The sequence below is a fragment of the Erpetoichthys calabaricus genome, chromosome 8 (assembly GCF_900747795.2).
Source record: "Erpetoichthys calabaricus chromosome 8, fErpCal1.3, whole genome shotgun sequence".
Classification (NCBI taxonomy): Eukaryota; Metazoa; Chordata; class Cladistia; order Polypteriformes; family Polypteridae; genus Erpetoichthys; species Erpetoichthys calabaricus.
Genome location: NC_041401.2, coordinates 178,086,399 through 178,113,590, shown reverse-complemented (window position 1 = coordinate 178,113,590; position 27,192 = coordinate 178,086,399). Strand labels below are relative to the sequence as shown.

Genomic DNA, 27,192 nt, shown 5'->3' with positions numbered 1-27,192 from the left:
GGTGGTGGTCCCCCTCTTTAAGAAAGGGGACCGGAGGGTGTGTTCCAACTACAGAGGGATCACACTCCTCAGCCTCCCCGGAAAAGTCTATTCGGGGGTCCTGGAGAGGAGGGTTCGTCAGATAGTCGAGCCTCGGATTCAGGAGGAACAGTGTGGTTTTCGTCCTGGTCGCGGAATAGTGGACCAGCTCTACACCCTTAGCAGGGTCCTGGAGGGTGCATGAGAGTTTGCCCAACCAGTCTACATGTGTTTTGTGGACTTGGAAAAGGCATTCGACTGTGTCCCTCGGGGAATCCTGTGGGAGATACTCCGAGAGTATGGGGTACCGGACCCCCTGATAAGGGCTGTTCGGTCCCTGTACGATCGGTGGAATCAGCACCTCCAAATCCGAGACCATGGTCCTCAGCCAGAAAAGGGTGGAGTGCCCTCTCAGGGTTGGGAGCGAGATCCTGCCCCAAGTGGAGGAGTTCAAGTATCTTGGGGTCTTGTTCACAAGTGAGGGAAGAATGGAGCGTGAGATCGACAGGCGGATTGGTGCAGCATCTGCAGTAATACGGGCTCTGCATCGGTCTGTCGTGGTGAAAAAGGAGCTGAGCCACAAGGCGAAGCTCTCAATTTACCAGTCGATCTATGTTCCTACCCTCACCTATGGTCATGAGCTATGGGTAGTGACTGAAAGAACGAGATCGCGAATACAAGCGGCTGAAATGAGTTTCCTCCGCAGGGTGTCTGGGCTTTCCCTTAAAAATAGGGTGATAAGCTCAGTCATCCGGGAGGGGCTCAGAGTAGAGCTGCTGCTCCTTCGCATCGAGAGGAGTCAGATGAGGTGGCTCGGGCATCAGATCAGGATGCCTCCTGGATGCCTCCCTGGTGAGGTGTTCTGGGCACGTCTAACCGGGAGGAGGCCCCGGGGAAGACCTAGGACACGCTGGAGGGACTATGTCTTTCGGCTGGCCTGGGAACACCTTGGGATTCTCCCGGAAGAGCTAGAAGAAGTGGCCGGGGAGAGGGAAGTCTGGGCATCTCTGCTCAAGCTGCTGCCCCCGCGACCCGACCTCGGATAAGCGGAAAAGGATGGATGGATGGAGAAGTTCTTTAAATTGCAACAGTTTATGGTTCTTTCTGGGTTTTGTGTTTACTATTTTAAAGTAGACAAAAGACTAAACAAACATTACTGTATATGAAATTAAGCTGAAAATATGCTTAATAGAATAAACAAAATTAGAAATCTGTTTGCAGTACCTTTTCAGTAGGCGGATAGTAAATAGGCTGTGTTCTGAAGTTTGGAAAGAAAATAGTCAGTGATACTGTGCTTTCTATATTGGGATTACTATCTACTGTTCCCATGGGATTCAGAAGATCTACTTTGTCATCTGTGGAGAGAACAGAGGTCAAAAGATAGAATATAGCCACACATTCACTAGTAAAACTTAACTAGAACTATTATTTTTATTATCTTCTATCAGTCCCCATTTTACTGTACAGTACTATATACAATTACATGATGAGCAGTTGACCTTTTCCTGAAATCTGTGATTATCTCCTGGATTTGTTTTGAATGTTAAGGTCCAAATTATTATGGCTGCAACACAAAGTCAGATTTTCTACATCTTATCTGTATACGGACTCATAATTGTTTGAAACGAGGCCTATTAGTGCGATTTCATCTGCAAATTTAAGAAGTATGAGAGATAAATCACCAGAGGTACAGTCATTTGTATAAAGCGAGTAGTTAGGGCAAGGACACATTCCCTGCTTTGCACCAGTACTAAGCGTTAATGGGTCAGATGTATGTGCCCAACCACACATACCGTTTCCTATCTGAAAGAAAGTCTGTGAATCAATGTCAGGTTGAACTGGGTGAGTTTCTTATCTGGGAGCTCTGGGATGATTGTATTGATAGTGGAGCTTAAGTCCACAAACAATATCCTTACATGTGCACCTGGCTTATGAAGTTGTTGGTAAATAATGCTCAGACCTAAATTCACTACATCATCCATAGACTGGTTGATTCTGTATGCAAACTGAAATGGGTCCAGGAAATTTACTGTACAGCACTTTGGTCAGCCTTGATGTTGTTTTTAAAGTGCTTAATAAATAAATAAATAAATTCTTGAGGTAATTCAGAATAAGTTGTTCAAGTTGTTCAAAGGTCTTCATTACCACAGACATTAAAGCTACTGGTTTGTAGTCACTTAGGCACGTGACCTTTGATTTCTTTGAAACTGGAATGGTAGTGGAGGAATTGAAGCAGGGAGAAACAGTGGACAAACCCAGAGACTGGTTGAAAATGTCTACAAATATTGTTTAACAACTGGTCTGCACAGTGCCCGAGTGTGGAAAGGGAAACAAGGTCCAGGCCTGCAGCTTTTTTAATATTTTGCTTTTTGAATAAGCTGTGTACATCTTTTGTGGTGACGACAGGGGGGGAAAGCTGAGAAGAAGAGGATTATCAGTGAGACCATAAAGTAGATTTATGTCCCATTGTCTTTCAAAGCGACCATAAAACTGATTTAATTGATTAGCTAGACTGGGATCAGCAGAACTGTTTGATGTTTGTTTCTTGTAATTAGTGACCTGTTTAAGGACTCTCCTGAGTGATGCACTATCAGTTGCAGACAAATCTTCCTGTAGCTTTGTGTTTCAATATCATATACTTCAGTATATAATGTTTAATAAAACCAAATGAAGTTCTCATATTCACCAGCCTATCATTTGTTTTTAAAGTTCTACAATATACAGAGATGAATAAAACAGTATGTGACTAATAACTTATACTACCTACAATTTATCTAACAAACTTTCAAATTAAATTAAAAGGAGTAACCTATGGAGTAATTCTTTACCTAAAGTTGATGGCCATGCATACAAGGTGAGCTCTCCAGTCTTCAGACGATCTGCATAATCAAAAACCATGGTGTTCACCCAGGAAAGGGGGCAGTCCTGATGACACAAAAGCAGAATGGTTTAAGAAAAAGGATAGACAAAAAAAAAAAAAAATCAAGTCACAAGTTGCCTTGCTAGTTTCTAATATCTACCATGGTCAGCATATTCTTTACATTTATTTGGCACATATATATTAGCACAAAAAAGATTGTAAAAGTATCAGACATTAAAGGTAGAATGAATCATGCCCAAATTATGCCTTTATCCGCTTATTTCCTGCTGCATCTAAGGTGTTCCCAATCTTTAGAATTAAGGACTATGCTAATTTGTCATATCCAAGTTCTTAATCAGAGGACAGTTCTCATCTTCAGTTAAACCTCTTGCTTAATCAGATTAATGCATTTTGTGTTTTAAAGGAATTCAGAAATATGTGTTCTTTTTACATAGAATTTTAATCAGCATTTACTAATTTATTGTGTCACTTTTCATTTAACTATGCAATCTTGTCAATATTAATATTGTTACTAAATCAATTTACAGTATATCTATTACAGTTTGTTGGGTTTTTTTTGCCATTTTTTCTTTAACAAAGTTGTACCCAACTATATTGTTAACATAGACACTAGAAAAAAGGCTTGCTCTAGTTCCTTTTTTAACAACATAGTAGCAACTGTTCACAGGGCACTGGTATGGTGTGGGTGGACATAAAATGTAATATGATGAAAATGCATAAATTTTACAGATAAGAATTACTTATAGGGCAGCTGAATCAGCACTGTTTTGAAATTTACAATTGCACACATAGACATAGGCAGCTCAGAATTTCACTTAGAAGTTGATCAGGCAGGAGTGTATCATGACTTGCCATTTGCAAAAATTCTGCAGCATGATGCATGTTGACTGGTGGGGGGGGGGGGGGTCAATGCAGTCAGCTCATGCTTTGTTTGTGTGACAGTGAAACACTGTGTCATGTAAGTTAAAACCGCTATTTGTGTATTTCTGTAATGCCTCAGTGTAAACAGAATGTACCAAAAAAAAAACAAAAAAAACAAACAGTCCATGAGTTGGGCATGCTCCAGCAGCAGTGTGCAGTGATAAATGAATAACTAAATGCTTATCTGAATTCTGCAGGCAGCTCTTAAAATACTTTTATCTGTTTCTATTCTCATGTGAAAATTCATTCCTAAATGTATTGTGACTTAGGGAATATGTGACTTCCTTACAAAATGAATTCTGGTACACTTGCATAATAGACAGGCAAACGATGATTTTCTAACTCACTTAGTCCTGAACAGAGTCGTAAAGGGCTCTGGAGCCTATCCCAGCTAGCATAGGGTGCAAGGCAGGAACAAACCCTGGGCAAGGGCGCCAGTCCATCGCAGGGCAAACACATACACACATCCCAACCACACACTAGGGCCAATCCACGCAACCTGCATGTTTTTTGGACTGTGGGAGGAAACCCGGAGCACCTGGAGAAAACCCACACAAACACAGGGAGAACATACAAACTTCACACAGTGAGGACATGAACCCTGGTCTCCTTACTGCGAGGCAGGCACCATGCTGCCTGCATGATAGACGCTTCTTGAAAATGTGGAATGTCTATTCAAGTCATTGCATACATAATTTATATATTTTTTTTCATTTAGGACTTGAGTAGAAGCAAATGCATTATCTTCTGATAACATCAGATTAATAAATAATAACACACTACATACCAAAATTTCTAATGTTAATGAACTGTTAACTTAAACAAGGTTTTCGGTGTTAAGCATAATTTCAAAAGCATGCAAAATCAACATTCACTGAATGTCAGAAATAATGGCATTATTTGGAGAAGCAAAATCGCCACTATAAAGCAACTTCCTCTTTCTGAGTCATATTATGGTGAACATTTTTAACAGCAATATCACAGTTAATAGGTTTTGTGGTTGATGGGGAGGTTGTCACCAATGGATCATTACAATAGTGGGTCCTGGCTTTTAAGTTCCTTTTTCTTTAGGTAGCAGGATCCTCCCATTATATAGTATGCTGCACTTAGATTAGCTTCTTGCCACCCGGTTAAAAGAAATATAGACAAAGCTGGGATGACCGACCCCCCTCCCCCTCTGTGCAATTTTCTTTTCAGTTCTTCAAAATATAATGTAAAACTGACAAATAAAAACACATATATTTTAATTTATTCACAGAAAGGATGTTACCTATGAATGATGTTTTTAAAATCAGATTACAGACACTGTCTTGGTTTTCAGAATTCTTTGACATACTTAGACCACAGACTTCCAAGTGACAGTCTGAAGGTTTGACTTTTTACCACCTGAACACAAGTTGAACCTCTGCAAGGCTCTTTCCTCTTTGCATGCAAACCTAACCACAGATGAAGCTATACTAACTATAGTTTGTTATCATCTTAACCAAAAGCTGGAGGCATACTCAGAATTTATGTAAATTACCTTGGAACACACAGTAGCCTAGATGCATCTGGCCAAAGCTTAAATTTAAAATGCACTTTAACACTCATTCTCAGTCTGCACATCTGAAGGATTGCCTGATGTCAAATATTTGCCCCTTTTGGGTTCAATTAAATGGTAAAAAAATTGCACTTAAACGAAACCAGCTGTTAATTATAAATCTTGACAAGCCAATGAGACTGAAGGAAGATGATGAGATGTGTAATAATCATAAAAATGGGCTATGTCATTTGCAGACTGTTTGCCATGGGGAGCTTGAGAGGCACTTGATTACCTTGCAAGACAAATTCTGTCTTCTCCTACATTTCCTCAAGTCAATGGAATGATGTGTAATGTAACTGTTCTATAAAATAACTGAAAAAACTTTGGAGACTTACAGCTTTCTTCAGCTTTTTTTTGGTAGAACGTGGCTTTTTGGTTCGTTCTACTGCTCCAAACAGAGCAAAGCACAATCTGGTCATGCGAGGCAAATCAGACACATTTATGTCAAAGACAAGCTTGTTATCCCACGCCGGCTCAGAAGAGAACTGCACATCATTACTGGTGACTGTTTTGCACAGCATTTCACTGCCATGAAAAAGACCAGCCTGAACAATTAGCTTAAAAACAAGAGAAATAAAATTAAATTATGCATAATGTAAGAAAGTAACATCCTTATTTTGTCAATTTCACAACACTACTGATATTTTTGTTCACTTATTACATTTGAAAAGCTATTTTTGCAGTCCACATCAGTGAGTCAGATCTAGCAAAGCTAGATAATTTCAGTCTGAGTCAGCTATAGTCTTATGTACCATAAACAAAATGAGCAATGTGAATTTCCCCTTGGGATTAATAAAGTATCTATCTATCTATCTATCTATCTATCTATCTATCTAAAAAAAAAAAGACAGGTGCCATTCTCGTGGTATTCTCAGAGTTATTTAACTTTGTGTTTTACATGTTTGAACGTGGGCGGCACGGTGGCGCAGTGGGTAGTGCTGCTGCCTCACAGTTGGGAGATCTGGGGACCTGGGTTCGCTTCCTAGGTCCTCCCTGCGTGGAGTTTGCATGTTCTCCCCGTGTCTGCGTGGGTTTCCTCCGGGCGCTCCGGTTTCCTCCCACAGTCCAAAGACATGCAGGTTAGGTGGATTGGCGATTCTAAATTGGCCCTAGTGTGTGCTTGGTGTGTGGGTGTGTTTGTGTGTGTCCTGCGGTGGGTTGGCACCCTGCCCAGGATTGTTTCCTGCCTTGTGCCCTGTGTTGGCTGGGATTGGCTCCAGCAGACCCCCGTGACCCTGTGTTCGGATTCAGCGGGTTGGAAAATGGATGGATGGATGGATGTTTGAAGGTCATATACCTAAAATTCAGATATTTATGGAATGTTCCGGTAGAGGCACTGTATGTATGCAGATTGTAACACACAAATACAATAAATTCTTAGAGAAGAATTTAGCTTAATATATCTCAAGCACAGTCATACATCTGTAAGATTCTGTAATGGCCTCATACTGACCCACTAGCAGTTTGCTTAACATAAACTGCAGTATCTTGATTCACTTTATTATTACAGGCACCCAGCCTGATGTGTTGTGATTAATCCACTGTAGACTTCAGCTCTTCTTGTTGAAATTTTCATACTACACAGAGTGTACAACCTCACCCATAATCACTAATATATGAATCAACTTTTCAATGTAAAAAAGACAAAACTATACTACCATATGCATATCAGTAGTGCTGGGCAAATAAGTGTGTATCTGAATGAATGCATTTTTTACATTTTATTATTATTTTAGTTATAACCTGAAAGTTTAATTCACTCTGTCTACCTTAAGTTGAACACCAGGTGTAACAATGGCTAGTACCCCTACCTTACATAATCAGAGACCAGAGTTCAATTCCCAACCCAGTTGCTGTTTTCATACACATTTCTATTTAATCTAGATCTGTGTGATTTTCCCCAGGCATTCTGATGTCACATTCCATCCCCAGTATACATACATCAAATTAACTGGAAAATTAATTGTGGGCTCATATGTGTGAGTTTAAGCCCAATGCTGCAGTTCTATAATCATAATGCTGGTGTAGAAAACGGACGGGAAAATGCTGGTCCCACAGTATTTTGCTTCTCCTCATTGTTACAGACTCCAGCCTGATGGGCTGTGTTTAATCTGTGGTTACATTATCAAATGAAACCAAGCCCTCACTCCACCATCCACTATTGCTTTACTTATTTAAATTTATATTCTATAACACAGCGTACCACCTCATCCAAAATCACTAACATATGAGTTGCAAGCTTGGTCAATTACATACTTTTAAAACAACAAACTAACGGACTTTTCTTACTGTCACAGAAATTCAAATTTATCTCTTCTCTCCTCCTTTAACCGCAACTAAAAAAAAATAAATACTAAGAACAGAAAAAGTTGCAACATTTTCTAAGAAATGAAGTCCCCACTTCCTGTTTTTTTTATTTAAATTGTCAATGGCATATAATTTGCAAATGACTTTTTTGTTAATCAGTAAACAACTTGAAAACACTCATTTATTCAAGATTACACCTACCGTCATCCCATCATCAACGTTAACTTTGGATGCTTGCAGCAAATGGATTTGAAATGGCTCTTCTATAGTAAAAGACATATCTTGCTAAGATTACACAACAAAATAAATCACACGTTAGTGCATGTAGAAAAATACGTTTATAAAGTTATAGTTATATAGTAATAAAAAAATCATGCTTGTTTCAGTCAAGTGTGTTTCTTTTTAACATGTAAAAATAATATTATTGCACTTAAATAAATCTTTAACACAAAATAATGTAATATTAAACTGGAAATTTTACCTAATGAAGTTTGCTTAATATTGCTAAAATCTGAGCGTTACAGGTTATTACTAAAAACTACATAATTTACTATTAAATGGTTTCATTATGTATTTCTTCTAAGTTACCTTCCTATAAGATTATTATTTATACTGGTAAAGAAAAATGTTTTATGTGGATTTTAAATGTTTAAATTCGCTCTTTAGTTTTAATTAGCAACTTTTTCCTTACATTATTTGAAAATAAAGAATAATGCATAGCCTAAACATTGTAGCACTGCGTTCAACCTAAAACAGGACTGCAATAAGTAAAATAATTTGAATGAAAGTACTAATCCATTTCAAATAATCACTTGTGTAAGAACAGAAAAAAATCATCTTTGTGATTGACCAGTAAGTGCATAATCAGACAAATCTCACCTTTTTTGGGGGTAAAGGGGGTCGTTTAGGGCCTGAGCAAATCTTGGAAACTTGGACACTGAAGCCTTCTTGCTCATCTTGCATCGACTTTATGGTGCTACAGTGTATCATGGTTAAATGAGGGGTTGTAGATGCATGTAGACAGGCACATATGAACTATATAGAAAAAGAAATATAAAATAGTACGTCTTATGTAACTCTACAACTGAAATGTTATTTAGAACTAAACTTTGCTCATTCTGTCAACTGCAAAAATGTGATTAAAGGTGGTAATAATCTATTAAATGTCATTTTATTTTAATTTAGACTGATAGAAAGTATCCATTTATAAAACCTGCCTGCACATAAATTTAAGTTTAGATTCTCGAGGCCTGCAGTTTTGACGGATATTGTAACATAATATAATCTAATAAAAGTGATGCTTTATTGTGAGATTTACTGCTTTCTTAACTATCACACTACATAATAAGTTAAAGCATTAAGAAGAAGGTAAATTCCAATTTAGCTTCTTCTTTATGCTGACAGGAAAGAAATGAAAGCTGATAGAACAGAAATTCAGATTAAAAAAACTGTTTGGTCAGATGTTCAAGGAAAAAATGTATCAGAAATGCATTTTTTCTTAATGTTCACCATCAACAAAAAAGACATACTATCAAGATGACTATTTGCTTTGCTGCCTGAAACAACACTGAAATAGCATTTTAATTTTAAAACATAGCATCAAGTTGTTTTCAGGTGTATTAATCAGTCAACTCTTCTTTTCCAAGACCAGTAAATCAGCTTATGTTAATCAATAGTTTTGATAATGCATCCATGCCAGTCCTCCTATCAGAGCTGCTGATAAGACAAAAATTGGATCTCACACTATAACACCCATACAACATCAACAACTTTATTATTAACATTTTTTTAACATCTGTGGCCTGCTTTTTCTTCTCTTTTTTTTTTTTAAACATTGGTAAAGCTTGTAGAGAGAATACTACTAACTGTCCTGAAAAAATAAACATTATTTTATAATTAATACTTGTAATTCTAATAAAAAAATTAATTCTAAGATCAACACACCCTTGTTCATCCAGTAAAAAAGAACCTTATGCTTGTGTAGGATACCTATACTCTACTATTCCAATAAGAAAAATATAGCATGAACAAAGTTTAAAGACAATGTAACTCACTTTGAACTGGTAAAGTGGATAGTCCCCATAGATAAATTCCAATCTACCATTCACTTTCAAGACATAATCAGTTACTTTATCTTGCTTTGGCTCTCTGAAGACCATTGCTCGCTTTTTCAAAGCAGACTGCATTAAAGTTAATGGAACATCCTGAGGTGATATTTGAAGTGTAAAACTTTCCTGAAATCACAGAGAAAAAAATACCTATATTGAGGTGTGATTAATAGGTCTCTTTTATTTGTATTGTATTCTTCTGTTTTTGAATACATCCTTTAATACTGAGTTAGGCTAGAAATGCCATAGAACAGAGTATAAAAAAGAAAATCATTAACTTTTAACACAATTTCCTCCCACCATGGTTGTAATGTTCATGAAGTAACTTTAACAGTTACTCGTCTTTCTCACCACAGTGAACTAAACGTATGATTTGTACATGCATACTGCAGGTCGTGCCTCATCTGGCAAAGTTATCTGCTACTCAGCCAAAAATGAAAAATAGTACCAATTTAACTTTTCTAGTACACCCAAATTGCATTGTATTTTTCTTGACACTTATGCACAAAGATATGAATGACAATAATACAAAATAATTACTGTTTTTTCATTTAATCATTTAACAATTTGCTTTCTAATTACCTTTTACCTTACAGTAAAAGACAGTAATGATAGTAAAGGTACCACACTAAACAATATCATAATCCTATTATAACATCTGTGTTTACCGTCATTTAGCACACATTCCAGCAAACAATGGAAGTTAAAAAATATGAAAAGTAGTACTGTTGGATAAGGACATCTGAGGTTTGATGATGGCTACTGTATCACCTAAGTGACATTCAGTCTGATATTCAACTTTAAAAGCAGCAATATAACTTACTTCACTGTTTTCAAACTTAACATTGACCATGAATTTTTTGCTGCTGCGGGACTTCAGTACACCAGTTTCTGGAAGCTTTGGGTATGGCTCCAGTTCAAAGGGATAGTTACACATCATCCATGGATACCATGTAAGTCGCTGTCGGTCCATTGCTTTCTCCTCACAAAAAGGTCGAATTTTGGTACGGAAGTCATTCACTTCCAAATTTTTCAAAGAATGAAATTCATGTAAACCTAAAAATAAAAAATATATATACATAAATTAACATATGGGCATGTACACACATACACACACACACACACACTCACTTGTATGCATTTCTCATTAAAGTCAGAGTGCCAGCATACCAGTCCTCCCTATTATCTATATAATAAAAGCCCAGCGCGGTGACCGTGTCTGTGTCTCCACCTCTTCCAGGGAGAATTCCCATGGTACTCCAAAGCTAGTTTAGAGAAAGACATCTTTCATACAGTTATGGACTTTCTTCCACCACTTTAAGAAACTGCCCACCCAACGTCAGCGCCCATGTCAAGAACAACCTAGACACTGTCCCACCTACCCTTTTTTGAGTCACAGAATGGTTTGCAAGAATTTATTTCATTCTCATAATCTGCTCCTTTCAGACTGTCCAAGTGTAATTTTTAATTGCATAAGCAAGCTTACCTAACTCAAGGGCCTTGACTTTGGACTGTTATGCAGCTTCTGCCTTCTTGGCCTGCCAGTAACTTTTAATCAAATTTGGAGACCTACTGTCTAACACTGCATGACATGCATCTTTTTTCAACATTTTAGATTTCCATGCCACTGATATCCAGCAAGAGATACTAGAGTTGCAACCATTACAGGCTCCAACTACTTTCTGTCAGTAGGTCTTTTCATCCACCCCCAACCTGTGCTTTCAGAAAGGCTTGAAAATTTATTAAAAATTAACAACTGAAATCCACATTTATATAAGTATTTAGACACTTGGTATATGGTCCTTGAAAACCGAAACTGAATTGACTGGACATAGTTTAGAAAGTCACACTCCCAGTATACATAAGGTCCCACAATTCATATTGCACGTTAAGGAGGTCCGAGGAACTCTCTGTAGCTATCCATTAATAAATTGTGTTGTGTCACAGATCAGGGCAAGAGGATAAAACCATTTATAAAGCTTTGAGTGTTCCCAGGAGCACAGTGGCCTTAATAATTGTGAAATGAAAAAAGTTTGGAAACCACAGAATTCCCCCTAGAGCTGGCTGTTTAGAAAAACCGAATAACCTGGCAAGATGAGCCTACGAATGAGAGATTTCAGCTTTGCATTTTTAATTAATTTGTAAACCTTACTGAAAACTCCTTTTCACTTTGTCATTACTAAGGGTAGATTTGTGGGCAAAAATTGTAATTCTATCTACTTAAAATTCAGATCAACAGCACCATAAACTGTGCAAAAAGCAAGGAGGCCAAAATACTTTCTGAAACCGGCGCACTCTGGCACGAGATGCACTTAACAGCAATCATGTCTTCAAAATTCAATAATATTCCCTACTTGCATACAGATCAAGAAAGGTGCACTTCCCAATCAAACCCATCCAGGCATCCCTGTCATTCCTCCTGTTCTCAGTCAGGCTACTAAGTCAGTAGGCAGTAATCTTTCAAGCACCAAGTCAATTTTCTCTAAAATAAGCTAAGTATTCTTGATAATTGTTAAATAAGTGTCATTCTGTACACATCCAGGACTTGCTCGTCTGTCCAAACCAATCTGGGGGCTTCTTCTATGGGGCCACTCCAAAAAAGCATGCAGTACATAATTCCAGATATTATGACTTTATAGGACACCAACCCCAACTTTCCACTTGTTTCACGTCATCTTTAGATGGTGCTCATTTGATAAATCACCTGTCTACAGATGTCGTGCTTTCCTTTTTTTTTTTTTTTTTTTATAATAAATGCATATGCCTACAAACAAATTCCTTAAAATAAACCATTCTTGAATTTACCAAATCTTAAAAATTCACTAACTAATTTTTCAATACTGTACCTTAATTTTGAAAAATGTAGCATCCTCAATTTTCAACATATACTGCATATGTTTTTATCTGTGTTTATACTAAACTCCCTTAGTTGTTGCTGAGTTGAGGTAAAAATCCATCATACCCCAAGGACACAGATAATGTTGTAACATTCCACTAACATTTTTAAAAGAAATTCAGCCTTGTCCATTAAACTGTATAAATCTGCTTGGGGTTAACATGCTGTCAAACCAACAGCTTAAACTCCGTTAAACTCAAACTCTTCTCCCATCATTCCAGAAAAAAAAAGTCAAAGAGAACAGAATGAATAATCCTGGAATAAAAGTAGTAAATCTCACTGAAGTGGCTGTACATACAGGATGCTTGCAAAGCAATGATTTGTGTCCAAAAATTACCATCTTTGCATGGAAGAAAAAGATGTGTACACCGAATAGGCATTAAGTATTATTATTCTTTGAAGAGACACATACCTTTTCCAATCAGGAGACTGATTTGGCTATTGATTTGCTTCTCAATCCGGTTTCCCTCCCGCCCAACGAGCTGTAGAACACAAAAGAATGGACGGACATCACAAAGACGCCTCTGCTCATCCTCTATCTCCTCTCGTTCAGCTGTGTGGTTGATGCACATGAACACATAGTTATCTGGGTCATTAAGGGCACAGAAGAGTGGTTCTGTCTTAGCCTTGTTCCATATGATCTGAGAATTAGAAACAGCAGCAAACAATGTCAGTCTTATGAACCGATGGACAGGATTACTGTACATAGACATTCATATCCTTTGAATAAAAATACATTAACCAATTATTCTACTTCTGCATTTTGTTAGCCATTTTCAGAAGGATGGTGAAATATGCATACAGTGGTTATCATTATAGCTTCACTGCTTTAGTGGCCTTGGTTCAAATCCAACCCTGGCCATTTACTTGTGTTGAGTTTATATATTCTCCCCATGTTGACTTGAGTGTTTCCAGGTACTCTGGTCGAAACTCCGCAATTTTAAAGACATGCACTTTTTAAAATTGGCTGATGTGAGTGTGGGTGTATGCGAATGTAACCTATGATGGAATGAATTACAGTCCAAGAATGATTTCAAACCTCGCCACGAATTTTGTGTCAGGATAGGCTTCCGTGATTTTAAGCCTGCATTGGACAAGATGAATGCAGTTGCTTTAAGAGTTTTATGCAGTAAAACATATGGAAATAAATATTATGCTCTTAATGCCTTTATTACACCAGTGTTTATTTTCCTAATTGACAGTTTTGTATGATTTTTTTAATTGCATAATCAAATGTCAAATTCTTATTTTGTATACATTGCTCATTATCAGTAACAAGGTACAAATGCAAGTGGCAACATACTGTATCATGCAGGAAATCTGTAATTTCATTTGCACGTTGATTCACTAATCACGCATTTTATTTACATGCCTGAATAAATACACTACCAGCATTCTCTGTACTTTAGCATCTGAGCTACTATTCATTTTGCTTTACACACAGGAAAAAATGAAAAACTACAGAATTTCCTCTTCTATCCATGGAAATTTCTGAACATAAATGATTTACCAGTTTAAAGTATCATTTTTCATATGTTTCATCACAACTAGATGCTTCCTTTTGCATTGGTTGTGGTCAAATTGAACAGCCTTGCCATGCCCTGTTGTCCTCAACCTTTAAAAGATTTTAACAAAACACCAGGTTCATGTAGTAAATGGAATCAAGGGGGCAGTGGAGACATGAGAGTGCTGGGCACAGAGATGCATCTGGTACAAAAATACGGCATTTACTATGCAAAGAACTGCAACATAATTAGTCACTTCATAAAATAATAAAAACAGTCATTCCAAAGTGCACTTTGTAAAAAGTAACTAACAATAAATATGTATATAAAAATCACTAATTAAAAGGTTTAAAGTTAAGAACAAGTACCATAATAATACCAAACCAAAAATTAAAAAAAAAATGTAATATAGGATATTGCATTACAAAGATAAACCAAAACAAATCATTCAATACTAGGGCTATTGGAAGCCTGAGCCGTTTAGCTTCTTATTCTTATTTTTCCTCAGTTTAAGCAAAAGGAATATAGGGTACACAACATGGTTAATGGTTCTTCCTGACGGTTCTTAACCTTGTATGTATCTCAAATGACTTTACCAAAAAGAATACACAAAAAAATCCTCAAGCCTTGCATGTACTCCAGTTTACTGCATTTTTCAGCCTACAAGCCGATGAAGCCTGCTCATGCTCAACTTGCATGGTGGCTACGCTGCATGTCCCAAAGCACCACCTCTGTGCTTTCTCCTGATAGAATCTAACCCAGGGAAACAGGTACTTGTCAGGATCTGCCACACCAGTGTCTTGGAAACTGACCATGCACTGCCAGTTCCAAACAGAAGTTTTGCTGTAATGTCTCTTGCAGTTTTCTCTAATAAAAAGCACCTAGAGTGCTCAGAGTTCTAAATTGTGACATGCTCACTCACAAGCTGTGAATGTGAAGTGTTTGGATTTAGACCCATTGGTGTTAGTAAGTCTAAAAGAAAAGATTACAGAACTATACACAAATGAAAAGCAAACAATTTGAAAAGCTGAGGAGAACAACTATTAGTGATGATAAAATAAAATTAAATCAAAGCTGTAAAGACTGACAATAAAACAACTGTAGATGAAACCACCGGCAATAACAACCTCCATTGCCTAGGAATAAAAATATCAGATAGTCAATAGCACGTGCACCACAAAAACACAAGAATTAGAATAATTAAAAAAAAAAAAAACACTACAAAAATGAGCATGCAAAATTCTACAACATTATAAATAGATAAAACGCATGGTGTATCTTAATCAAAGTGATGATGGGATGAAAGAGTGGGGTAGGCAAATATTTACTACAACCTTAAGTAGACTGATTCACCTGTGAACCAGGGTGAAGGTAGTAGCATCATGACTTGGAGATACATGGACTTCTATGCACAATTATCTCACTCATCTTTATTAACAATAAAACAAAATATAGTAGCAGAAAATTACTTCAAAAGCAGACAGATCCATCTTGTCTTCCAATGTATAAGAAAATACCTCCACAGAGATTCACCAGTACTTCATTAAAAGGAAAGACAAGGACATAAAGTCTAGTGCAAAACAAAAAAAAAAAGTCCTACAATAGATTTAAGAAAAATCTTGCACTAGCTGTCCTGATTTAACACTAAATAAAAACTGAAAACAGATAAGGCAAAGATGTGGAAAAGAATCTTAAAAAAACAAATTAGCCTGTGTTTCTGCTTCAGACTGTAATATTACACTATACAGACTTACAAAGTTAAAAATGGACTAATTCATGACAACACCATAATCTACAATTCTCAAATCCACTTAGTCCAATTTAGGGTGGCAAGGGGAGCCACTGGACACAAGACAGGAAACAGCCCTTGACAGGGTGCCAGTCCATCACAGGATTCACTCATACATGTACCCACCCACCATTCACATTGGGAGAAAAACACATATTTGGGATGTGGGAGGAAAGAACCCACTCAGACATGAGGAGAATGTGCAAACTCCACTTGGACCAGGATGCTGAATCTGTGATCTGGCAGCATTAAGCACTGTGCCACCATACTGTCTGTAAGTCTTTGCTTGACATTTCAATATACATATAAAATTTTCCAAAACTAATTCTGAAAATAATAAACATTAAAATATTTTAGCCACATTTTCTATGAGGAATTATACAAACTTGTTACTTATTTCTGTATTTACAAATTAAAAAAAACAAACAATCGGACCACAATGACCCAGGTTATTAATAACACAGGGAAGAACTTATTTCTAATGAAACAAATAACAGCTGGAATAAAGCTACCAGTGCTAAAGTGTTTCCACAGGACAAAGGTCAAAAGGAATTTATATGGAGGATCTTTTACATTGTAAAGCAGACAGAAAGCACTGGATCTTAACTGGTGTGAGATAATGTTAAAGTGTATTAACATGAATGCTGCGGCTTAGGTGAATTTCATAAGGACAGTGATGCATCAATGCTTTGCATTCGGCATTCTAAGCCTGTACTCCATGGTATACAAAAATTACTTCAATCTACTTGGATGGACATTAATTATAAATGACAATAATCACATTAACAAATCACACAAACTCAATGGAATAAATATGCACTACCATTATTAAATATGAAGTGTCAAAACTCAAGAAATAAAACGTAAGCAACAGTTGTGGAAAATACTAACTGACCACTGGCAGTGCTTTGGAAAAGATGCTCCCCTTAAAATTTGTCATGACTAATTAAACAATTTATTTCTATCATGGTGTTACACATCACAGCATTATTCAGTTTATTAAGAATACCCATTCCATGTACAGGTATAGTATAATATTGTACAAAGAAGCAATTATAAGCAACTTTATTATGTAACAGGATGAATGGATAATTAAACAGAAGCAGAAAGTATATTGGCCTGTCAGTATACACAGATACTAGCTTTGTTCCACAATGTAATGTAACATAATCACCATAATTGAATCGTGAACATTAAATCCTCAACCCAAACCTAAATACACACACATGGGGCAGAGCTATATACATAAATATACACCTAAATTCACTGTATAAAATGTCAGGCCATTTCCTTGCCACAAAGCACAAATAAATAGGCAGCTGTAATTAGTTGGTGACTAATGAAAATAAAAAAAGAATATAAAAAAACATTTGATTCAGACGTGCATACTCCAATAGGTAGAGAGGTGGGAAGGAGGGTCTGTCTGTATAATATTTAGCAGACAAGCAGGCAAGAAGGGTGGACTACTAGGTAAGAGCTGGACTATATAAACTACATAATGGATGAGCAAATCATAATATTCTCAGGGTTTCATGGTGTGCTGGTGCTTATCATCTCACTTCTCCTAGAGACATTTCACAATGTAAAATAATACACAAAGTTTAAAAAAAAAATATTGCCAGTGCTTTAGAAAAGAAAGTCTCTTTAAAAATGCATCATGATCAGTAAAAAATGTATTTCTATCATGTTTTTAAGTGTATATGCAGTATTTTAATGTTTTGTTTTTTTACAGAACTACATACAATAGGTCATGTCAACAAATGAGAGAGAAATTGGAACATCAAGTCACTGAAACTCAAAACTGATTTTGTCTTTTAAGCAGACAGGATTATTTTTATTTGAAAAAATGTGTGGTATATTGATTTTACACATCCATATCTGTTTTCACAATCCTACAGCCCCTTTTTGTTTAATACAATTTATATAATAATGTACCACAGTGTATAAACATGGAAATATCAACTAAAAATAAAAATTTTATTTTTCTTTATAGCTGGTCAATCTCAGTTATAAAATTCAAATACCTCTTTTATGGCCTCTATAGTGCTGTTGCGTGATACAGATAAACTCAGATAAATTCCCGTTGGTAGAAGAAAATCTATTTGGACATCTTGGCTTGCCTCTTCTTCCCAGTTCTCCAGGATAAAGTACATTCCCGGAGGCATCCTGGACCCCACTTCTCACTGCCCACTACCGGATTGAAGTGGACATGCATCGATACTGAAAAGAACACAAAATTCACAGTAAATGTGAGTACTAATAAATTAAAACAGACTAGTATATTACCATGTGGTAAACAGAATGCTTCATTTTCCATACATCCTAACATCTTTTAAGTGGTCCTGACAGTCTGAAAACATCTTCATAACGCCTTTTTTTTACTATTAGTATGGGCTGAAAACCCAGTCTGATTAAGCAAACAAACTGGAAGACAGCAGGTATAAAAGTGATAAAGGACTAGTGTCAGAGTAATTAAACTAAAAAAATACCATTGACAGCTGCTATTTAATGCCTATTTATACCCTTTTTAAAAGCAAATACAAATTTAAACACAGTGTCACCTTTCAAAATTAATTGATATAAAGCTGCTTTGTTATAGTGTGCATCAGCTTGACTTATCACCATGTAAGCTTCTGTCTGGAATCTATCAGGGGCTCAATTGCTGCAGTACAAATAAAAAAAACACACAGAGGTTTTAAGTGGGAATTTAAAAAAAATGTTCAGGTACTTTTACAATCAAATATACTTGGAGATACAAAATACAGGCTGCAGCCATAATAAAATTATTATGGGTGGCATAGTGTAGTTGTGCAATATAAAAGGATTGAACTTCAAACTCCAATGCTGATGGTTTAATCCTCACCTCCATTTTCTGGTGAAACCAACACAGAATCACTTAACCTGTCCGTGCTTCAAATGTATAAAATAAAATAAAATATATACAATTACACTGAATCTCTTTACATTTTGAGATGGTGTTTCAATTTAAAAACTGATAAAAATAAAGGTTGTTTGCTTGTTTGTGTGAAATACTACAACCTCTTAGCACTTGAATCCTAGTCCCTGGTTGGAAGCGGAGTCTAGTCCTTCCATGTAACCCTGAAGGTCACATGGATAACAGCTGAGCTACGTGCAAGATTATTTCCTTTGGATATCTTTTTTTTCCATCCCAGGGGTCTGCAAAGTCAATGCTAGAGTGCCACAGGGGCTTTACATTTATGTTCCAGCCCAATTTCTTAATAAAAAGTCAATTATTGCTGTTGTACCAATTATTGCTCAAGCAACATTTTTCTGCTTTGCTTTAATTGTCTGGCTTCTTAAGATTCTCCACCCTTTAATTGCTTATTTGTCTTAAACATCTGCATTCACTGATTTTAAATGTTTCCATTTACACCTGTGTGTATATTCACCATGAACTAGCTGGTTTAATATAATATTTAGAAGAAAACTGAAGAGAAAAAAAGTCAAGGGCAGAGTATTACCCATCCATTACAGGCTATAAATCATTTGGATGACATCCTTGGAGAGGGAAAAATCTATAATATAAGAATGACCTGACATGGCAGAATGAAAGCACTTACCAGCCATAAAATTAAATAAGATCTGTTACTGGCAAGGATTGGTTTCTAATTAAGTAATCAGGATGAAACATAATTCTGTAGGTACTGTAGCCCTCCAAAACTGACTTTGCAAACTTTTGTTTTTTTTTTTGACTTTTTTTGACTTTTGTTCTACCCTATTAAAAAAGTTTGCTTCCAGGTTGACAAGGCGTTACAAGCTTCCTTGTTCTGCACGTCCAGCAATGAGTGCAGCTGTTCTTGCTCTCAATTTTAAAACCGCCCATAAAACATTAATGTGTACTTATTTACATTTAAGAACTTTAAAAAAAAAAAAAAGAAGCTGCATTTGGGGGATAGAACATCTTATTACTATCAATGGAGTGCAGTAACAATTACTGAATTGCAGCTATACAGTTGGGATATTAAGTTGCTATCTTAAAATGACAGACTTAAAGGAAATAGCAAAGTCAAAAATAACCTGCAGAAATTAGGATATGGAGAAATTACTAAGGGTAAACATTTTCATATTCCTAGCACCCAACTACATAAAGTCCTCATAGCTTTTAAAGTTCAAAGTTTCCACACATTAATATACACCCTCTTATGTCTAATATTCTGTCCTTCCACCATAAATTGAGGTCACCTTTAAGGAAAGCATTGAACTTACAAGTTGTCTAGCTACTATAAATAAATTTATAAAGCTGTACCCTCAGGGTTTGTTGAACTTCTGCTAAAATGCCTTCCCTTACTAACAGAATGTAGCTGTGTCTAAAGACAAATTTGCTGTTTCATCAAAACATTGCTTTACATATGCACCCTATTCAAATGTAATATGTTCAAGCTGGAATAAAAAAAAGGTAAGATATAGAAAATGCAAATCCTCTCCTAAGAATCCTCTCAAATAACAAGATATTACAAAACTAGACATAATGCATCATTGCAGGAAACACAAAGAGTGCTCTTTCTTAAAATAATTAGATGACCTATAGAAGGTTTTACCCTAAGGTCAGGACTGATACCCAAAATAACTGTGTAACCTTTAACACACTAACTGAATATCTGGACTTAAATCACACAGTATACGAAATTTTCCAAAGAGGAACTCACAATGTGAAAATGTATTTTTAACTAACACAAAATATTACAATATGCAAGCTTTTGAGGCAACTCAGGCCCCTTAAGAAGGGGCCTGAGTTGCCTCAAATGCTTGCATATTGTCATCTTTTTAGTTAGCCAATAAAAGGTGTCATTTTGCTTGACTTCTCACTACATTCACAATGGCTAACAAGGTATAACACCCTAGTACTAACTAACACGAGAAAGTATTGACAGACTGACAAAATTGCCTCCTTTTTCACACAGGAAAATTATCCTTGTGAAAAATGCAAGTCTGTTTCTACTGTGAAGAGGAGACTTTGTCCAGTCTGCAGTAGTCCACGGCCAGAATTTATTTCAAGGCCCTATTTTGTCCCATAAGAAATGTCTTTCTTACTGCCACTCGCCCTGTGAAACCTTCAGCACAAAGTCTCCTCTTCACAGTAGAAACTGAGACTTGCTTTTCTTGACCTGCACTGTTAAGCTGTGCTTGAAGCTGTTGTGCTGTGAGGTGCCTGTGATCGTGCATGCTGGTGAACCTCAGAAACCTATCTTCTGATTGGGTTGCGACTTTGGGTCGGCCAGATGTCTTCTTATCAGAGTTTCTTCCAGTTTCCAATTGCCATTGGATTGTGTAGGGCACCACTGGACTCATCAACACTGATCTGTTTTGTAATTTCTTCTAAGGGTAATAATGCTCTCTCTCATTTCATTTGTTAATTGCCATTTTCTTGCAATTATCACTGGAATATTGTCCAAATAGTACCTCAGAGGGTGTATGTTCCAACTCTGCTTTAAGACAAAGTGTTTTTAAGTATAATCAACAGAAGTTAGGACACCTGTGCAAATTGTATGTTTCAACTTTTAAGGCTTCATTTACTTTAATTGCTGCAGAACAACTGTAGGTTGTGAAGAAGTCTCATTTGTAATATTCTGAAATTTCCTTTTATTCAGTTATTGCTAACCTAAACATTAAATGTAAACCTTTGGCAGTTTACTGCTTACCTTTTTGCCATCTCAGGTCACTTATTGCATTTCAATTGATTAAATTTGAAGAAAAACTGAAAAAACTGAGGTGTTCTAAAACTTTTGAAAGGTAGTGTATATTTGTATAAGTTATAGTAAGACAGCAAATATTTATGTTTTATAAATGTTAACCTTTTTGACATTGCTGGCTGAAATGCAAGTGTCCCATCCGTCATCTACACTACCTTTCTATCAATTTTTCTACTCTCATTAATTGAGAATTTGTTCTTTATGCAAATGATTGGATTCCATAACTGCAGTAACTCCTTGCTAGAGGATTTAACCATGAATGATACCTATGTTGTAGAAGTGTTGGGTAAGCTGTGCAAAACAACCATTTTTTTCTTGTTTCCTCTATTGAACACCTGATCATGATGAAACAAAACTCCATAAACTCTATATTTTAAGCTGGGTTAACTGTAATATATTTGCAAGATTGTACGACACCCACTCGGCTATTTTGGAATAAAACATCATTGTTATCATGTTGGCCTTCCCAGTTTGACTCTACAACGAAATTCCTGAAACTCCATGAAGCCTATATTTTAAATTGCATGAAAAATAATGTAAATATAGAATTTTGTGAAAGTAGACATTTTTGAGTGATGCAAGATTTTTATGTTGGTCCATCATTACATTACATACATGTCCCCACCATAGTTTCCATTGAATCACTGATGTGGAATATCGTCTTACTATAACTGTAAGTAGGGCTAAAACTAAACAATATGCCCAATTCATTACCATTCACTAAACCGTTTTGGCATGATAACATGGTTTTGGTCTTGACCCTTAATTACAACCACATTTCTCAGTGAAACTTTGTAAAGGCCTTAAAGTTGGAGTTTTGAGTTATATCAGCAGTAATATGCATGCAGAATTTCATGAGTTTCGATACTGCTGTTTTGGAGTGATGCATTTTCTGTAACCCTCCTATTACAACCACCCTTCCCAGTGAAATATTGAAAACTCCTTGTAGCCTCTATTTTAAATTGATTTAAAATTTCATTAAGATAGCAACCTATATGCAAAATTTTAAGAAAATCAGTTTATCTTTTTTTGTGTGATTGGCAAACAAGTACATTACAATTTCATTTACATTGATTTAGGAGTGTTCAATTTATCTTTTTGGGTCTGGGGAGAAACATCTACAAATATTTCACCGCTTTATTCTTTGAATGTGTTTTCTGAATTGTTTGCTTTTATGTCAGAGTACTTCAATTAATTGCTGTGACTTCTTAAAGATTACTATAAATGTCTATTTGCCTGCTTTCTAATTTTCTGCATTACAACTTATTTTCATACTCTAATCAAATCTACAATTAAAATGTAATATTATATTCCAAACAAATCAATTTTTTTTAGAGACAAATACATCCTCAGAGGTTTCTGAAGGAACACTCTGGGAAACCCTGAAGGCCTTCTTAAGAGGATAGATTATCTCATATCTTTCCCACAGAAATCAATTGCTAGAATAGATCAACAGCATGCCAGGTGTCCAGGTGAGGTGCTTCATTGGAAAAGACAGGTTCTGCATTCAGAGCTCAACCTCTTAACAACTAAAGAAACTGAACAACTCATACTTAAATCAAGACATCATTATTATGAACATGGAGAGAAAGCTAATAAGATTTTAGCTCAACAAATCCACAAGCAAGAAGTTCAAAATGCAATCCCAGCCAATCACCAACACAAACCGAGACAAAATCATTGACAATAAAAATATAATGCACACATTTAGAGACTACTATAAATCCATATATTCTACTGAGTTTAAAGAAGACAAGACACAATCTAATACATTTCTGGACACTTTACAGATACCACAAAAAGATACTCTTAGTGCAGAGGTTATGGATAAACCTCTGGCACTATCAGAATTACTAGATGCTAAAAACTCACTGCAGAGTGGGAAAGCTACATGCCCTGATAGCTACCCTGCCGAATTTCATAAGAAATTCTCAACTCAGCTAGCTCCCCTTCTATTAGTAACATTTACAGAAGCTACAGAAAATAAAAATCTACCTCAAACTTTTCACCAAGCATTAATTACAGTTTTTCCAAAACAAAATAAGGACTTATTAAAATGTGCATCATACAGATCAATCTCACTTCTGAATAATGATGTTAAGATACTCTCCAAAGTCCTAGCTAGAAGGATGGCGAAAGTGCTGCCTTCAGTAATATCACAAGACCAAACTGGATTTATTAAAGGCAGACACTTAGCTTCCAATCTTTGACGCCTGTTTAATATAATATATCCATCCAAGTCAAACACCCCAGAGATATTATTATCGTTGGATGCAGAAAAAGCATTTGACATGGTTGAATGGAACTACCTTTTCACTACATTGGAGAGATTTGGGTTTGTCCCGAACATTTGTGCATGGATCAAACTACTGTATACCAATCCAGAATCTTCAGTTTGTATTAACAACATTAATTCAGACTACTTTAAACTAGAGCACCAGACAAGGATGCCCCTTGTCACCACTGCTTTTTGCAATTGCCATCGAGCCACTGGCAATTCATTGTCGAAATGCTGGTACTGTATATATCAGATCCACAAAATACTGTGCCTGCAGTCCTAACAGCACTAACAGAATTTCAAAAGATTTCTGGTCTCGGAATCAATTTGAATAAAAGTGTGCTCTTCCCATTGAATTCTCATGCATACAATATTAGATTGGACACCTTCCCTTTTATCATTGCAGATCAGTTTAAATACCATGGGGTAAACATCACAAGTAAATATAAAGCTCTTTATCAACAAAATTTTGCTGTCTGTATGGAAAAAATTAGGCAAGACTTTCATAGATGGTCAACCCTTCATCTCAGTTTAGCTGGAAGAATTAACATTGTTAAGATGAATATCCTTCCTAAGCTTCTTTTTTTATTTCAAAACATTCCAATATACATCAATAGATAATTTTTTTTTTTTAAATTAGATTCAACCATAACCTCATTTATTAGGAATTCAAAACATCCACATATCCAAAGGGCAACCCTACAAAAGGTAGCATGACTCTACCTAACTTTCAATTTTATTACTGGGCAGCAAACATACAAACTACAAAAACCTGGACATGGACACAAATAGATGAACATACACAGGCTTGTTCCGCAATGGAAATAAAATCCTGCAGTACTTCTTTATATTCCTTGCTATGCGCCCCAATAAATACAAGTTATCGCCAATATACTAACAACCCAATTGTGCTTCACTCACTCAGAATATGGAACCAATGTAGGAAGTATTTTAAGATAGAGAAGCTTTTATCTGTGGCACCTCTGCATGAAAACCACCTTTTTTTCACCCTCTCAAACATATGCAGTTTTAAATGCCTGGAAAACATTCGGGATTAAACCACTTAGAGATCTGTACATAGACAATGTCTTTGCATCCTACAAACAATTACACTCAAAATTTAACTTTCCAGCAACACATTTCTTTCACTACCTTCAAATTTGAAACTTTGTTAAACAGAACCTGCCCAATTTTCCTCACCTCCCACCTACCTCTATGCCAGAAAAAATATTGCTCAGTCTCGAAGACTCGGACAGTATTTCCGTAATATATAAAACTATTTTATGGTCACTTCCTTTCAAAGATCCAAGAGAACAGTGGGAAAAGGATCTCTTACTCAACATTTCAGAAAAGCAATGCACAGAATCCACTTGAGCTCCATATGCGCAAAGCATAGAATTATTCAACTCAAAATTATATATCGAGCGCATCTCTCTCATTTAAAATTTTCCAAAATGTTTCCAGGGCAAGATCCAACCTACAAACGTTGCAATCAAGTTCCAGCCTCACTAGGCCACATGTAAATTTGGTGCAGGCTCAAAACATCATTTTGGACCAAAATCTTTAAATGCCTTTCAGACAGCCTTGGAGTCACAATCTCTCCTAATCCACTAATAGCTGTGTTTGGGGTACTTCCAGATGGGCTTAAAGTGGAGAAGGACAAACAAACTGTAATTACCTTTACTACACTACTGGCACGTAGACTTATCTTGCTCAATTGGAAGAATCCTAACTCACCTATTCCAAGTCAGTAGGTAACTGATGTTACAGTGCATCCGGAAAGAATTCACAGCACATCACTTTTTCCACATTTTGTTATGTTACAGCCTTATTTCAAAATTGATTAAATTCATTTTTTTCCTCAGAATTCTACACACAACACCCCATAATGACAACGTGAAAAATGTTTACTTGAGATTTTTGAAAATTTATTAAAAATAAAAAAATTGAGAAAGCACATGTACATAAGTATTCACAGCCTTTGCCATGAAGCTCGAAATTGAGCTCAGGTGCATCCTGTTTCCCCTGATCATCCTAGAGATGTTTCTGCAGCTTAATTGGAGTCCACCTGTGGTAAATTCAGTTGGTTGGACATGATTTGGAAAGGCACACACCTGTCTATATAAGGTCCCACAGTTGACAGTTCATGTCAGAGCACAAACCAAGCATGAAGTCAAAGGAATTGTCTGTAGACCTCTGAGACAGGATTGTCTCGAGGCACAAATCTGGGGAAGGTTACAAAAAAAATTCTGCTGCTTTGAAGGTCCCAATGAGCAAAGTGACCTCCATCATCCGTAAGTGGAAATAGTTCGAAACCACCAGGACTCTTCCTAGAGCTGGCCGGCCATCTAAACTGAGCGATCGGGGGAGAAGGGCCTTAGTCAGGGAGGTGACCAAGAACCCGATGGTCACTCTGTCAGAGCTCCTCTGTGGAGAGAGGAGAACCTTCCAGAAGGACAACCATCTCTGCAGCAATCCACCAATCAGGACTGAATGGTAGAGTGGCCAGACGGAAGCCACTCCTTAGTAAAAGGCACATGGCAGCCCGCCTGGAGTTTGCCAAAAGGCATCTGAAGAACTCTCAGACCATGAGAAAGAAAATTCTTCAGTCTGATGAGACAAAGATTGAACTCTTTGGTGTGAATGCCAGGCATCACGTTTGGAGGAAACCTGGCACCATCCCTACAGTGAAGCATGGTGGTGGCAGCATCATGCTGTGGGGATGTTTTTCAGCAGCAGGAACTGGGAGACTAGTCAGGATAAAGGGAAAGATGACTGCAGCAATGTACAGAGACATCCTGGATGAAAACCTGCTCCAGAGCGCTCTTGACCTCAGACTGGGGCGACGGTTCATCTTTCAGCAGGACAACGACCCTAAGCACACAGCCAAGATATCAAAGGAGTGGCTTCAGGACAACTCTGTGAATGTCCTTGAGTGGCCCAGCCAGAGCCCAGACTTGAATCCGATTGAACATCTCTGGAGAGATCTTAAAATGGCTGTGCACCGACTCTTCCCATCCAACTTGATGGAGCTTGAGAGGTGCTGCAAAGAGGAATGGGCGAAACTGGCCAAGGATAGGTGTGCCAAGCTTGTGGCATCATATTCAAAAAGACTGGAGGCTGTAATTGCTGCCAAAGGTGCATCGACAAAGTATTGAGCAAAGGCTGTGAATACTTATGTACATGTGATTTCTCA

At 36.8% G+C, this 27,192-nt stretch overlaps 1 protein-coding gene across 7 annotated transcripts in view; it reads right to left on the bottom strand.

The window, feature by feature from the left end:
- pik3cd (phosphatidylinositol-4,5-bisphosphate 3-kinase, catalytic subunit delta) overlaps positions 1 to 27,192 on the bottom strand; it is a 110,569-nt gene that overhangs the window by 26,360 nt on the left and 57,017 nt on the right. For 4 of the 7 annotated variants that reach the window (XM_028807902.2, XM_028807903.2, XM_051931421.1 and 1 more), the window contains exons 2-10: positions 18,032 to 18,227; positions 13,126 to 13,354; positions 10,641 to 10,873; positions 9,764 to 9,943; positions 8,589 to 8,744; positions 7,911 to 7,994; positions 5,738 to 5,959; positions 2,847 to 2,943; positions 1,243 to 1,373 (exon numbers count right to left, since the gene is read on the bottom strand). In XM_028807902.2, coding sequence (XP_028663735.1) covers positions 1,243 to 1,373; positions 2,847 to 2,943; positions 5,738 to 5,959; positions 7,911 to 7,994; positions 8,589 to 8,744; positions 9,764 to 9,943; positions 10,641 to 10,873; positions 13,126 to 13,354; positions 18,032 to 18,172 — 1,473 coding nt within the window. In that variant the 5' untranslated portion in view covers positions 18,173 to 18,227. The remainder of the gene's footprint in view (positions 1 to 1,242; positions 1,374 to 2,846; positions 2,944 to 5,737; positions 5,960 to 7,910; positions 7,995 to 8,588; positions 8,745 to 9,763; positions 9,944 to 10,640; positions 10,874 to 13,125; positions 13,355 to 18,031; positions 18,228 to 27,192) is intronic. The other 3 variants (XM_051931422.1, XM_051931423.1, XM_051931424.1) reach the window with 3 other exon arrangements.